Genomic DNA, 15,841 nt, shown 5'->3' with positions numbered 1-15,841 from the left:
ACGTTCCTGAAGTTGGCAATCCTGAAAATCTCTTTCCTAATTCAATGGGAAGTTGGCAGCAATGAATTCAATTGAATGGTCACACTCATTTGCACAAATTATTCTGCAGGCCATGACTTTTTAATAGATCCTGGGAAACATACTCGCCATTCAATGGAAACCACACATCTTTTAGAAAACTACCGTATTTTTTCATGTATAACCTTTTATCCCAAGCTACAAACTGCAGAGAAATGCAGAGTTGCCACCTGCCTTGCTTGAGAGCGAGTGGCTCCGTCGGTTTTTCAGGCAGTGGGACAGTTGCTGATGCGTACCTAAGACCAGCCATCATCGGCCGGTATTTTGGTCATTGTATCTAATTTTTTTTGCATTTTATAAGCATAAATACAGTAGCTTCGAAGGTACTAAATGTTTTTCATTAGGCACCAACATTCTCATGAATTTTCAACCAATTTTAACTTGATAAAAACTCAAAATCATATCCCATCACTCATACCGATCGTTTAGCTATAACGAATAATAAACACCAGTGGTTGCGTGCTTGCATCATGAGCGTTAACTCCTTCGAAGCAGCGAAAATTGCTCTTATTTCTGTTCCGAAGGACTGTAGATTTCGACATAAGAATGATAGCTATTGCTTGGCTGTGATTGACGTGTGTTGATAATAAGCGCTGGAGCTTTACGTTTTAAATGGATAGCATACACTTTTATGCGAACATAATAGTTGTTTAGGTTTTTATTTTTTGTTTGTACTAGTAAACAATGGTACAATACATGACATTGTGTGTCCAAGACTGAGCATGGGCCCCGCCGCGGTGGTCTAGTGGCTAAGGTACTCGGCTGCTGACCCGCAGGTCGCGGGTTCAAGCAGGTCGCGGGTTCAAATCCCGGCTGCGGCGGCTGCATTTCCGATGGAGGCGGAAATGTCGAGGCCCGTGTGCTCAGATTTGGGTGCACGTTAAAGAACCCCAGGTGGTCAAAATTTCCGGAGCCCTCCACTACGGCGTCTCTCATAATCATATGGTGGTTTTGGGACGTTAAACCCCACAAATCAATCAAGACTGAGCATGGGGTCCTTACTTTTTTTTCCCAGCATAAATTCAACCACTTTGACAATTACCCCTGCCTGAAATGTAATTTTTTTTTTCCTAGTGGTAAGATGGTAATTCTAGAGAAAGAAAAAAAAAAAACACTGCTTATTGCCATGCAGCCACCTTCTTTGCATTACCGTTAAGAAGCGCATTTAAACTTGCAAACAATTCCTGTGCCCTGGTATTACCATAAATTTTTCATTCATTTTGTATGGTTTATACATAGCTGTCCGTGTTATCAGATCAATCTGAAAAAGATTGATAAACACTATTCGTTAAAATTTTTTATAGTTAAAAGCTATTCCATAAGCTCTAACTATAGGGGCATTTTCAGCGTTCGACGTATGTTTTAAACGCTAACAGTTGTCAATTAAAAGCAGCGCGCCTGTATCAGCAGCACTTACTTCGTAAAGGGTGTTTGCATCCATTTCAAGAAGCTTTAAAGTTGTAGTACAAACTTGGGTGTTTTGTATTCAAACCTTTCATACATCTAAAACATACTGTGTTCACATGTTTTTTTTTTTTGTTCACATATCATTTTGTCTGATATTTTGAAGTATTGGGAATAATGATAATGATAGGTCCTTTATTTCTTATCAAGAAGACGAGGGAGGCTTAGACTTGTGCTCTCACCTGAAGTAGACTTTGGCAGCAGTGCACATCAGGAGTTTTATTAATTGATCAAAAAGCAAGAAAAAATGAAAGGGTGATAAAAGCGCTCTATCCACTATAATAAAATGCATTATAATTGGAAATAATATTAATGACAAGATATTGTGACGACCTATAATACCAAATTAAATACTGAATTTAGGAGAATTGTAGATTTAGAAGCAATAAACTCCAATAAACAGCGAATTTTTTCGAAAAGAAATAAACTCTTGGAGCCCCCTCTCCCCTCCCTGAATTTCAAAACTATAGGGACTTCCTGAGAGCATGCGTCATCCGGAAGTTGATCCACTTTGCCCAGATTATATTGTTCTCCGAGTCACATGCTCTGGCAGTGTGTTAAAAGGGAATAAGGCAGGACGATGGCAATCACAGATCCCAGACGAGACGTCCTGCTTCAGGTTGTCCAGAAAGCCAGTGAGCGGGCGGAGAGGCTTCCCTGTTCCGACTAGCCAACGGCTGTGTGAGGACCTACCTAAGTGGCCCACTGCCTCGCCTTTCGGGACCAAAATAAAGTTCTTTGTCTGTCTATGAAGACATAGAGCCCTAATTAGACACAGTGCTTCGTGTTTTTTTTTTTTTTTTAGTTTGAATCGTGTTTCTGGGAGTTAATCTTTTCTTGATAAAGTATGGCACTTATCGGAGTTTATTTCTCGCAAGTCTACCAATCTCCCAAGTTTGGGGTTTAATTTTGCATTGTAAGTTGCTGTAAAGGGTTCTTATCAATATTATTTCTCAGAAAGTTCCTTGTATTGTTGCTCATAATCACATTTCCCCATCCTTTCATTTTTTTCCCTCACTTCTCGTTTATTTAACAATAAGGATGGTAATTTGCAATGCTGTTAACTCGCCAAAGTGTACTTATCTTTCAAGGAGCAGGAGCCATCTCGACTTTTTCTCACAGCCTACCTCAATAAGCCAATGAAAAATAAAGGACCTGTTATTAGTATTCTTCGAAATATATAAATATTTCAACTCTGAAACATGCACACTAAGTGTATTTTCTATTTCTGGTTTCTCGAAGGTTTTATATATATGTGTGTGTGTGTGTGTTTAAGTACAAATGATTGAATATAAATTACCTACGTTTTTATCACGACCTTAAAAGCTTGTCATAGTAGAAGCTAGCATACTTTACAAAGTTTCTGCCACTGGTGGAGGTGCACTTCTTTGGTTGATCATTCTCGGCTTGAAAATTCTCTTCGAATAATTAAAATCGGAGTTTCTGTGATCAAGTTGAATTATTAAATGTTTTAGTGGCAGTTGTGTACTGGTTTTTTTCGGATTTATCCGAACAGATAGAGCCCTAGTTATACATTACAAAATTGGACTTGTTGTAATGTTGCGGAAACTTAAAGGTTTTCAAGCTATCGTGTAACCCTTTACTTTTGTAGAATATTGATAAAAAACATACTTTTTCTTTGGTTTACTGATTGTGAAATACTAGAAAGAATATTTTCCACCAGAGTAGTTAATGACACATATTTTTTTAAACAATTTTTTCGACCAACATTTCCAACCGTGTCTCATTAAAACCCTTCCTGGTACAATAATTTATGATGGGCACTACTGGCTTGATCACTTTTGTCAGCTGTCTCTACAGAGTGCACTTACATGAAAGCATCCAAAAAAGATGTTGATAGAAAAAAAAAATAAGGCACCTTTGCACTAGTGGGGTCACGCCCAAAAGAAGTGCAGAGCTCGATAGCCATTTCTTTTAAGTTTTCTGTATTTATCTTTCTCATTTTTTTCTTTTCTCCCTCTTTTGGAGTTTTTATTGGACACTCTCCCAAACTATGTCACGTTTGCTTTTTGAAGCATTTTACCTGTTTGTATATATCAAAACGTGTGCTATGAAAAATAAATTCAATTGGTAGTCGGCGCTCATGTTGTCCCCCTCTGCCTTCCGTTACACTTTTCTTTCAGCACTGTCGTGCTTGCACTGAAACTCCTGTTAACATGAAATTCAACCACCTAGCCCGAATAGCTGTTCTTTTTTTTCTATTTTTGTTAAATATGGTTTTGCCTGTGTTACGCAAAGCGACGGAAGCATACCACAGCCAGGGCCCCTCCCCCAAGTGCTCGGCACTTGTCATCACTCGAAAAACGAGAGGGAGACTTGGGAGTGAGCGCACACTCAAAATGCTTCGGAAGGCTGTGCTACACGTGGTTTTGTTTCTGTATTACACCAAGTGACAACAGCGCATGATCACGGCATACACCAGCCCGGCCCCTTCACAATGTCTGCACTTGGAACCCTGCAGAATAAGCACAATCTTGGCAGCAAGAACTGAGCTACATCTGTTACGGCATCACTGTGCCACTTCGTGAAGATCTGCCACGATCTGCAGAACAAAAGTAAAAAAACACTACATATTTTTGTTCCTTGTTTTATGATGTAGCCAGATGTCATGCAAATTGTTCCAATTTTTCTATAGTAATATATTATATTTTTCACACCCACCCGGCTAAGTTTAGTTTCTACCTCTGCAATTCAAAAACTGCAACATAATAGTCTGAAATTCTTATGAAGAACTTGCACAACAAAGGACATTGTGAAAAATATACTTTCAGCAAATGAGGTTTTATAAAAATACTCTAAACTTCCTAACACATTAAGTTGAATTGACTATCACTCTTTCACAACTGCCAATCAACATTTTTGTGGGCTCTATCTGCGAGTTACTCAACTATGGCAAACTTCAGGAAGCAAGTTCTTTCGAGCCTTGAAAGACTACTACAAAGGAGAACAACATGCTTCAGTGAAAAGGAAAGAATGTTTACCTCGTTACAAAAGCTAAACGAGATTTTTACTCTTATACACTAATAAATATGCATTTCCTTGTGAAAGTAGGTGCATTGGCCTGTCACAACTGCTACATTTAAGGACATGCACCTAACGTGTAGTGTGTGGAAGACCTTTGCAACAAGTGACAAATCATTGCAAGAAGAGCATTTATTGGCAATTCAGATTTTCTGGAAGGCAGCAATGTCAACGGACTGGACGTGATCTTTGAAGTTCTCGATCTCTTCGATGAGCCAGTCAATGCTGACCTTTTCATCTTCGACAACGCAGACAATCTGCAGCTTGTGGATGCCATATGCCAGTGGCACCAGCTTGGACGTGCCCCACATGTGACCGTCGCAGGTAACTGTGCGCACCAGCCGCTCCAGCTCCTTCATGTCAGTCTCGTCGTCCCAGGGCTTCACGTCTAGAACTACGCTAGACTTGGCAACAACACCTGGCTTCTTGGACTTCTTCTCTGCATATGCCTGAGCAGTTACCATTGAACAACGCAATGTAAATTGACATGTTTAAACTTGTAAAAGGTAAAAACAGTGCAAAACAGACGAGACAAACAAATAATCACATGGGATGAGCACAGAAACGAAACGTGCTCATATGTTAACAGCCAAACCTTGGTAATTCAGTCTTGCAATAATGAAGTTGTACCACAATGACAGCTTTAGCGCCACGCAGTCCTGTGAAAATGGAGTTGCAGCTGTAGCGTCTGAAGCTATCATTTAAAGCACGGATACCATAGGTTGATATGTGGGGTTTAATGTCCCAAAACCACCATATGATTATGAGAGACGCCGTAGTGGAGGGCTCCGGAAATTTCGACCACCTAGAGTTCTTTAACGTGCACCCAAATCTGAGCACACAGGCCTACAACATTTCCGCCTCCATTGGAAATGCAGCCGCCGCAGCCGGGATTCGAACCCGCGACCTGCGGGTCAGCAGCCGAGTACCTTAGCCACTAGACCACCGCGGCGGGGCCACGGATACCATAGGAAAATGAATACTTGCTATTTTCCAGAGGTCTGAATAAGCCGAACCTTTATGCCCCAAAAGCCAGTCTCTTTACCATTAGGCTACACACCCATGCCTCCACAAAAGGAATACATATACAGAACAGCCACCAGCACCTTTAATTCGGACGCTCCGACGCGCAGTCTCGGCTTTCTTGGACTGAGGTCACGACCGTCAAAGTTCAAAAATTATATGCTTGCTGCAGTTAACGATAGACGGAGTGCGCATCAGTCTCACTAGTGAATGTCTGTTTCCAGTCTGCTTGACTGGCAGGTCGAAAGCACTCAATTGGCATCCCGTTTTAGTCACGTTTCGCTTGTGGCTATGTTTCGCGCACACCCATGACGTTCGTTGTTGTATACGTACCTCGACAATCAAGCATTGTATGCGACAGCTTACGCACCTTTCAGAGTTCGAATTCGCAGCTGCTGCTCAAAAGAAGTCGCATGCATAAAAAGCAGAACAACCGCACGTTCATGGCATTGGTAAAATTTGTGCAATAAATCTAAAATGTGGTGGCGTTGTTCATGTTCCGCTTCATTAATTCTCAGTGTAGATTGAACTGTTCTCGCAATTTAGAGTGTGTATTCCGGTTCGGTTCACACTGCACTGAAGGTGTGGTCTTGGAGAGCAATGTTTCTGCATATTTATTTTTTTATCTGACCTGCTCAGCGTTGAGTCGTGTACCTCAGGACGAACGAAGTTTTTCATACATCCATTCGTCTCACCATCATTACCCAACTCCATCTGATGCCACTCGGAGAAGTGATTGGTGCAATAGACAGGTAGTCTTTACATTATTTGTAAAGGACAGCTGGCTTATCAAGATTTGTGCAGGTTTACGTTCGCCCATGCCCCCGAGTTGTTATAAAGGATACTCTCGCAGTGAATACCTGATGCTGAGATGCCTTTATTTAACTTAATTTGTGAAGATGATTGATACGTGGGGTTTAACATCCGAAAGCCACCATATGATAATGAGAAACGCCACAGTGGAGGGCTCCGGAAATTTCGACTACCTAGGGTTCTTTTGACGTGCACCCAAACCTAAGTACAAGGGCCTACCGCATTTTCGCCTGCTGACCCGCATCCCACGACCTGCAGGTCAGCAGCAGAGTACCTTAGCCACTGGACCACTGCAACAGGGAATTTGTGAAGACAGGCTTTTTGTTACGAACAAAGCAACGGACTACTCGAAGCTTGGCTTTCTGGAGTCAGCCGATGCAGTAAGCTTCTTTTAGGGGTGAATAGAGCGCCCCCTTGTAACTGCCCGGGGCACATACCCAACCCTCGTTAATTCTTGAACCGGCCATAGGAACGGTACTTGTGCTATACACTAAAAAATAGAAATGGTAGCACACTGGAGGGTGTTACTTGTAGAAAAGATGAATCGACGTCACACGTACGAAAGGAGAGAGAGACGATTGCGCGTTCTTCAGTGGCAGCGTACACCAGGGGGCGCTCTATAGTACAGTAAAAGCCGAGTACCTAAGGGAACACGAAATATACGTGACGACTAAAGGTAACAGGAATGCAGCAGTGATGAAAAATAGGGCACCGTGGAATTACAATAGGTATGATGTTGTGAGAGGAATATGGAAAGGGGTCATGGTTCCTGCTCTGACGTTCGGCAATGCGGTCTTGTGCATGAGGTCAGAAGTTCAAGCAAGATTAGAAATTAAGCAACGTGGAATAGGTAGGCTTGCTTTAGGAGCTCACAGGAATACACCAAATCAGGGAGTACAAGGTGATATGGGATGGACATCATTTGAGGGCAGGGAAGCTAGCAGCAAGATGAAATTTGAGAAGCGATTGAGAGAAATGGGGAAGGAGCGTTGGGCTAGGAAGGTTTTCAGCTACTTGTACATGAAGAATGTCGATACAAAATGGAGGAAGCGAACCAGGAAATTGACTGGTAAATACTTACAAAACAGCAGGTGGCCAAACCAAAAAGACCTATCGGTTAAGAAGAAAGTGAAGGAAACGAAGACTGACATGTGGAGAATTGGCATGATTAAGAAGTCCGCACTAGAGATCTATCGAACTTTTAAGCAGGAAATCGCCAAAGAAAGGATCTATGATAATACTCGGGGTAGTTCTCTACTGTTTGAGGCCACGACGGGAGTATTGCGAACCAACACATATCGGGCCAAATACGAAGGGGTAGACACAGTATGCAGTGCGTGTGGAGAGGAAGAAGAAACTGCCGAACACTTGATAATGTTCTGTAAAGGGCTTCACCCTATAGTTCAGGATGATGGCGCAGAGTTTTTCAAAGCACTGGGGTTTAGGGACCGGGAGGGCAAAATAGACTTTAAGCGGGTAGACTTAACTAGAAGGAGGTTATCTGATTGGTGGCTAAAGTCAAGGCATGATTGAAAATTAAGCCCTTCACTGCAAAGTACCCATCCAACTTTACTATTTAAAGGGGAAAAAAAAGATAAATCTAGTGGTTAGTTCACTAAGTATTACGGCTAGGTGGCGTTAGCCGCCGCCCGATCTAAAGGGTACAGCCACATCCATCCATCCATCCATCCATCCATCCATCCATCCATCCATCCATCCATCCATCCAAAGCGCAGTTTTGGATTCCATTCAAAGGCTCGGCGATGGAGGATAGACAAGGCTGCTGAGCGGCGGGCGCGCAGGGCGGCGGCTGCTCGCGCTTGAAGAAGGGACCTCAACGTGAGGGGGCACGCGCGAAACATAAGTGCATTTTGCGCACGTGCCGACAACGGGAGGCTGAAGCGGCGCGGCAGCAGCATGTGGACCCAGCTTCGCCCCACTATTTATCATTCACCTTACAGATATGTTGTCAATTTTCAGTGGCTGCCGTGGCTAAGTAACATAGGAATTTATGCCTTGCTATAGAATTAACAAATATCTGATTTTTACTCGTCGTTTAGTTCGCCTAATGGACAACTTCAGTTTTCAGCTTGCCTGCAGTGTGTCGGCCTAAAATAAAGATGTCTGTTCAACATCGATAATTGCTAGGCTTTCATGCACGTAACAAGATATCATTTTGAGGCACGCTGTAGTGTGGGTATCAGGACTGCTTGGGATTCTTTAATGCGCACATATATCTTGGTTCGCGGGTGTTCTTCGTATTTAACCTCATCGAAGTGCGGCCGCCGTGGTTGGAAATCTATCCCACACCCTCAGCATAGTAGCGGGATACCACATGTGCTACGATACCACAGTGGTTTGCTTGATCAACGTCCCCATGCACACGTACCGCAGATAGGGCGTATATACGATGCCAGAAAAAAAATTGGCGCAGCTATCACTTACTCTGTTTTTGTTTGTTTTGCTTTACTACACATGTGGGCAGCATGTTATCATCACAGCATGGACTTATCAATGGGGGCATGTCAGCTTGCACTAGCTTTAACACAACCCAGCACGCAATTAGAAAATCGGGACGATGGAGTTGCCATCACGGCACAGCACTGCCCTTTCAATGCCATATGCATGGACGCAGTCCGCATTGCAGGCCTTCTCTCTGTTTTTTAGTGCTCTTTAGATGAGAGCAGCCGTCGGGCAAAGTTATTGTTTTAAACCACAGTGCAGTATTAAGGGCACAATGGCTTTCCGGGCTGTTCGTTCCAAAATAAAGCACAGCAGCGGCGCACGCGCGTGCTCTCACCGAAGTTCACTGCGCGAGCAGCTGAGTTGTATCGCGACTCTCCGCCAGGATGGATGGATGGATTGTTGTGGCTGTATCCATTAGATCGGGAGGCGATTAACGCCACCTAGCCGTAATACTTAGTGAACCAACAACAAGATCTTTTTTTTTTTTTGTGCTCTTTTTCGGCGTGCCACCTATCCAGCGCTGGTCTCCTATTGGGAGACCACGCACGCGCAGGCCATCGTTTTACGTTTCCTGCGAGCACGCTCCGCAGGCGAGCGGCTGCTTCTGCGGCGTTCCGAATTATTCTGAGAATGCCTGCACTACTGGAACCGGTTATCATGCAGTAAGCGGCGACACAACCCTTGGAATAAATGGGCACTCGAGCACACCATGCATTTTGTTCGAAGGTACTGGAATAGACATTTGCTTAACATCATTCTCTAAGGTAGTACACTCTACCCAAGGCGTGCGTATGCTACGCGGGAGTGCTACAGCAATGGTGCGGCCTGAATGATGCATGCCGCCCGAGATGCCAAGTGTGTTAAATTCTATCGCACGGCAATGCTTTGCCCGCTGTCGCACAAGTCAAACGTGGGGGTCAGTAGGTTATTCAAGAAAAAATTCACGTTTGTATGAGCTGGTAAAACAGAACCGCTAAGCGGCACGGTGTAAGTTACTGGTCCTCCCAGTGACTCGGGCAAATACTGACACTGGCAAAATAGCTTGACAACGCCAGGCTGAACCTCGCCCGAGCGACTAGTGCGAGCACGCACGTCTCACACGCCTTGTGTCTGCGGTCGAGAGCGCCGCTGACAACGCACCTTGAGCCTCTCCTGGCGAGCCTTCTCGGCCTCCTCGTCAACCTCGTCGTCCGAGCCGAACAGGTCGACGTCGTCATCGTCGTCAGCCACCTTGGCAGCCGCCTTTGCAGGAGCAGTGCCCTTCTGACCGGGGAATGCGGCCCGTTCGGACTGCGAGTACGAAGCGATGTGCCGGTACCAGCGGGCCGCGTGCGGGAACTTGGCGGCCGACGGGGCACCACTCAGGGCACCGTACGTGCTGACGTCGGCCTGTGAAGGCTGGTAGCCCTCGACGTAGCTCCGCTGCTCCAGGTAGTCGTTCAGCTTGCTCACACCAACGTCACTCTTCAGGTCGCCGAAAGCCATTTCTAGTGTTCACTCGAGTTTGCGACGTCCCCGCTACACGTTGTCGCGACCGCCGGTACCGCTGCACCGCCAGCGAAAGAGGACGAGGCCTGCGAGCATGACCTACTACACTCCTGACCTGCCCAGAGAGCACCTCTTCCAGCGCCCACGTTCTAGTTCATACCTTCTGCCGCTAGGGCCGTCACCTACGAGCGGCGTGGCGCTAGGCAGCACCTGTTCGCTGTCGTCTGCTTCAGCCATCGCTGTGGCAGTGCAAATCGTTCTTATTGTGCATGAATTGTGTATGAATGTGTAAAATATGGCAAATAAAGCGATATGATTCCTCGTCAGAGTTGGCTGCATTCGTGTGGACGTTTGAAGCAGAAATAGAACCGTAAAAAAAGCACACAAAGGGTCACAGTGGCAAGCAGACGGGAACTTTTCTACAAATGAAGGAAAATTTATTATGAAAATATTTCTTGAATGAAAACGTAGTCCAACGAGATAAAAAAACTATTGTTAGGCATTCATTGTTCACACTGTATCACGATGGTTCCAGACGATACGCATACACAAATTGCAGAAGATACGCAGAAACACAGTAGGTCGTGTGCAGAAACTTGCAGACGGCAGATAGCTGCAGTAGTCAGCTCTAATAGTGGCCGCGTGCAGTTTTTTTTTTTTAGATGAGCTGACACCTCAAATGTAAGTATGGTGTATTGCTGCGTGCCATATTGCAAATCGGAACAAGGCAAACAAAGTAAAGTAAGTTTTCACGAGTTTCCTGCCACAGACATACGGGAAGAATGGATCGAGGCAATTGGAAGAAAAGGTGAGTCTTGTGTTTTTGAGAGTCGTTTCAATTCAGAACGAGTTGCAAGCTAGCAAGAAGCACCAGGGTGCTTTAGTAAACTTTATTTCCGTGTGTTATGCTAATTCACTGAGCTAAAAAACATGAAAGCTTTTTTAAAGTACCGCGGCTAATATGACAAACTCCCGTAGCGAAATTTGACGCACAATTTTTGTTGTGTAGGTCACAGTAAGAGTTAAAGCTTCAATTCCTGTGTCTCTCCTTGATATGCGTCCGTGGGCGTATGTGCATTATTCTCTTCTATCAATTGACTACAAGTGTAACACCTGTCCAGGGCGAGTGTCCAAGGTAAGTGCTCAACAGGGGCACTGCGTTTCACCTGACGCGTCCTAAACAACCTAAAATCAGTTTGATATTCTATTACCAATGAGTACATTATTAGTCAAAAGCTTTATGAATACTAAATTGAAGTTTTTTTAGGCTGGAATGGCAAAAACAACCATGCAGCAAGACATTTCTACGCAAATATACAGCTTTAGAAGTCAATCAACCAGTATAGCCTAACTACTAAAATGTAACACATAGCACACGTTAGCCTTTTCAGCAAAAAACAATCACACGTATAGGCAGTTTGTCACAGAAGCAGACGCATGGTATCAGTCCGTCGCCCTCCTGCCGGCCGCACAGTAGCAGACGAACAGGTTATAGGTAGCGCCACCTACGGCGAGCGATTGAACGAGAGCGGGGACACGCGCTCCCATAGGAACCCCGCTATCTGAACAGGTCAGGAGTGTAGTAGGTCATGCCTGCGAGAACATCAACTCGTTGCACATACCATAAGAGCGCTGCTTTGTGAGAGGTCGCTATACTTCACACCGCAAAAATGATTCATATATATTTAAAGTGTCTCTCACGCCTATTTATAACTAATAATGTAAGCAATTGTAAGCTAAAATATTTTGTTTTATTTAGACAACTGAAGTTGGAACAATAGAAATCTTTACTCGGTAAGTATTGCTGCGTGCACGCTACAGCAGAGAACTCATGCAGCATATTTTGAAGTACTGAAAATTGCACAAACTAGATCTAAAGCATAGAGGTTATTGCGGTTTCATCTTCATATAGGTTTCGCTTTTTTTTTTTTTTACCTTCGCTGCCGTCTCTGTGGCGGCCCGCTGAGCAATTTTGCCCATTTCCCAAGTCTAAGCAGTCTTTGAGAGATATGCAGCGAGCGAAACAATAATCGATGGTGAAGTCCCTGATGGATGGAAACTTAGCAGAATGAGCATGATCTATAGAGGAAAGGGGACAAAGCTGACATAAACAAACATCAGTGGTTTATAGGCCGGTTAAGCAGGTTATAATGGAAAGACTGCAAGCATGGATTCAGGATGAGGGAGTGCTGGGGCAACTGCAGAATGGGTTTCGGAAACAAAGGAGGTTGGAAGATAAGCTGTTCCCACTGACGCAGTGCATCGAAGTAGCAGAAAAGGAACACAGGTCCCTCTGGCTAGCATTTCTGGATATCAAGGGAGCGTACCCGTGGTTCAAGAGGTCTTGCGGGAATACTGGACACACTAGGTGTGGAAGATGGAGTCACCAAGCTCTTGAAGGATATCTATAAAAGTAACAAGTAGTTATAAAATGTGAAAAACAGAGATAAAACGGTGGCTTAGGCAGGGGTGTCCTCTGTAACCCTTGTTATTCATGGCGTATGTACCTACAAGGATTAGAGGCCAAATGAAAAGGAAGTGGACTTGGCTTCAACCTTTCTTTCGTCAAACAAGAAAAACTCATTGAACAGGCACTACCAGCATCGATGTACGCAGATTATATAGTGCTAATGGCCGACAACAAGGAAGATTTGCAGGGATTGATAGACATCTGTGGTAATTAGGGAGATAGGTTAGATTCAGTAATGAAAAATCAGCAGTTTATGATTTTAATGATAATGAAGGTAGTGAGCTTACGATACAGGAGGACACGCTAAAGATAACGAATAAATACAAATGTCTGGGCGAGTGCATAAGCAATATGGGACCGAGTACCTAAGAGAACACAAAAGGAAACAGGAATGCAGCGGTGATGAAAAATAGGGCACTGTGGAATTACAGTAGGTGTGATGTGGTAAGGCGAATTCGGAAAGGTGCCATGGTTCCTGGTCTGACTCTCGGCAATGCGGTCTTCTGCATGAGATCAGAGGTTCACGCGATATTGAAAACTAAACAAACCAGGGAGTACAAGGTGATATGGGATGGACATCATTACAGGGTAGGAAATTAAGTTAGCAGCAATTGAGATATAATTTGAGAAGCGATTGAGAGAAATGGGGGAGGAGCGTTGGGCTAGTAATTAGGTTTTCAGCTACTTGTAGATGAGGAATGTCGATACAAAATGGAGGAAGCGAAGCAGAAAATTTACGTGTAAATACTTACAAAAGACCAGCTAGGGGGCCAAACTAAAATTAAAGAACTATGGGTTAATAAGAAGGTGAAGGAAACGGAGACCGACATGTAGAGAACAGACATGGTTAAAAAGTCCGCACTAGAGGTGTATCAAACTTTTAAGCTGGAAATCGCCAAAAAAAGAATCTATGATAATACTCGGGGTAGTTCTCTACTGTTTGAGGCCAGAACGGCAGTATTAATTGTGAACCAAGACATATCGGGCCCAATACGAAAGGGGAAGACACGGTATACAGTGCGTGTGGAGAGGAGGAGAAAACTGCCGAACATTTGATAATGTTCTGTAAAGGGCTTCACCCTATGAGGATGATGGCGTAGAGTTTTTCAAAGCACTGGGGTTTAGAGACAGGAAGCACAAAATAGGCTTTAAGTGGGTAGAATTACCTAGAAGGTGGTTGTCTGATTGGTGGCTAAAATTAAGGCATGAGTGAAAATTAAACCCTTTACTGCAAAGTACCAGTCCTCAATTTTCCTATTTCAAGGGAAGGAAAGCATACATCTAGGTTTTGGTACGCTAGTATTACGGCTAGGTGTCGTTAGCCGCCGCCCGATCTAACGGGTACAGCCTAAACCCCGGTTATGGTGGCTAGAATTACCCCGGTATTCGCAAATGCTCCTCGACTCGACTTCCATCCTTCACTTTACAGGGTTGAGCACTGCGCCACCGCTCGGCTAAAAATAACGCTGCGCTATTCAAGAATTGTGGCTAATTATTGCTGATATGCAGTCATTTGCTGTGCCTAAAGACGGCGCTTCCATCGGCTTTCTCAAGTGAAGGTGAAGCATTGGGTGAAGGGACGTTCTAGAATATGGGGGAAAGATTTACGGCCGCTGGATGAGAAAGCGCCCGTGCGCTCTTTCATCCAGTGGACGTGGGTGTTCTGTACATGACCTACTACACTCCTGACCTGTTCAGATAACGGGGTTCCTATGGGAGCGCGTGTCCCCGCTCTCGTTCAATCGCTCGCCGTAGGTGGCGCTACCTATAACCTGTTCGTCTGCTACTGTGCGGCCGGCAGGAGGGCGACGGACTGATACCATGCGTCTGCTTCTGTGACAAACTGCCTATACGTGTGATTGTTTTTTGCTGAAAAGGCTAACGTGTGCTATGTGTTACATTTTAGTAGTTAGGCTATACTGGTTGATTGACTTCTAAAGCTGTATATTTGCGTAGAAATGTCTTGCTGCATGGTTGTTTTTGCCATTCCAGCCTAAAAAAACTTCAATTTAGTATTCATAAAGCTTTTGACTAATAATGTACTCATTGGTAATAGAATATCAAACTGATTTTAGGTTGTTTAGGACGCGTCAGGTGAAACGCAGTGCCCCTGTTGAGCACTTACCTTGGACACTCGCCCTGGACAGGTGTTACACTTGTAGTCAATTGATAGAAGAGAATAATGCACATACGCCCACGGACGCATATCAAGGAGAGACACAGGAATTGAAGCTTTAACTCTTACTGTGACCTACACAACAAAAATTGTGCGTCAAATTTCGCTACGGGAGTTTGTCATATTAGCCGCGGTACTTTAAAAAAGCTTTCATGTTTTTTAGCTCAGTGAATTAGCATAACACACGGAAATAAAGTTTACTAAAGCACCCTGGTGCTTCTTGCTAGCTTGCAACTCGTTCTGAATTGAAACGACTCTCAAAAACACAAGACTCACCTTTTCTTCCAATTGCCTCGATCCATTCTTCCCGTATGTCTGTGGCAGGAAACTCGTGAAAACTTACTTTACTTTGTTTGCCTTGTTCCGATTTGCAATATGGCACGCAGCAATACACCATACTTACATTTGAGGTGTCAGCTCATCTAAAAAAAAAAAACTGCACGCGGCCACTATTAGAGCTGACTACTGCAGCTATCTGCCGTCTGCAAGTTTCTGCACACGACCTACTGTGTTTCTGCGTATCTTCTGCAATTTGTGTATGCGTATCGTCTGGAACCATCGTGATTCAGTGTGAACAATGAATGCCTAACAATAGTTTTTTTATCTCGTTGGACTACGTTTTCATTCAAGAAATATTTTCATAATAAATTTTCCTTCATTTGTAGAAAAGTTCCCGTCTGCTTGCCACTGTGACCCTTTGTGTGCTTTTTTTACGGTTCTATTTCTGCTTCAAACGTCCACACGAATGCAGCCAACTCTGACGAGGAATCATATCGCTTTATTTGCCATATTTTACACATTCATACACAATTCATGCACAA

The 15,841-nt window shown here is 44.0% G+C and overlaps 1 protein-coding gene across 1 annotated transcript; it reads right to left on the bottom strand.

Moving 5' to 3' along the window:
• Positions 1–4,698: 4,698 nt before the first annotated feature.
• Positions 4,699–10,463, bottom strand: eEF1beta (elongation factor 1-beta). Its single transcript, XM_037429929.2, has 2 exons — positions 10,027–10,463; positions 4,699–5,033 (listed from the first exon to the last, which is right to left on the bottom strand). Exons 1-2 carry the CDS (start codon positions 10,369–10,371, stop codon positions 4,728–4,730), a joined length of 651 nt encoding a protein of 216 aa, XP_037285826.1. The 5' UTR covers positions 10,372–10,463; the 3' UTR covers positions 4,699–4,727.
• Between the last annotated feature and the right edge of the window lie 5,378 nt (positions 10,464–15,841).

Source organism: Rhipicephalus microplus, chromosome 1 (genome assembly GCF_043290135.1).
Source record: "Rhipicephalus microplus isolate Deutch F79 chromosome 1, USDA_Rmic, whole genome shotgun sequence".
Taxonomy (NCBI): Eukaryota; Metazoa; Arthropoda; class Arachnida; order Ixodida; family Ixodidae; genus Rhipicephalus; species Rhipicephalus microplus.
The sequence above is the reverse complement of the archived record's forward strand: the minus strand, read 5'-3'. Positions and strand labels throughout refer to the sequence as shown.

What these genes read in the sequence shown, in the direction of transcription:
- eEF1beta (XM_037429929.2), bottom strand. Translation starts at nt 10,371, where the DNA reads ATGGCTTTCGGCGACCTGAAGAGTGACGTTGGTGTGAGCAAGCTGAAC. An exon ending in CTCGCCAGGAGAGGCTCAAG is followed by an intron (nt 5,034 to 10,026) that starts GTGCGTTGTCAG and finishes GTAACTGCTCAG; the next exon opens with GCATATGCAGAGAAGAAGTC.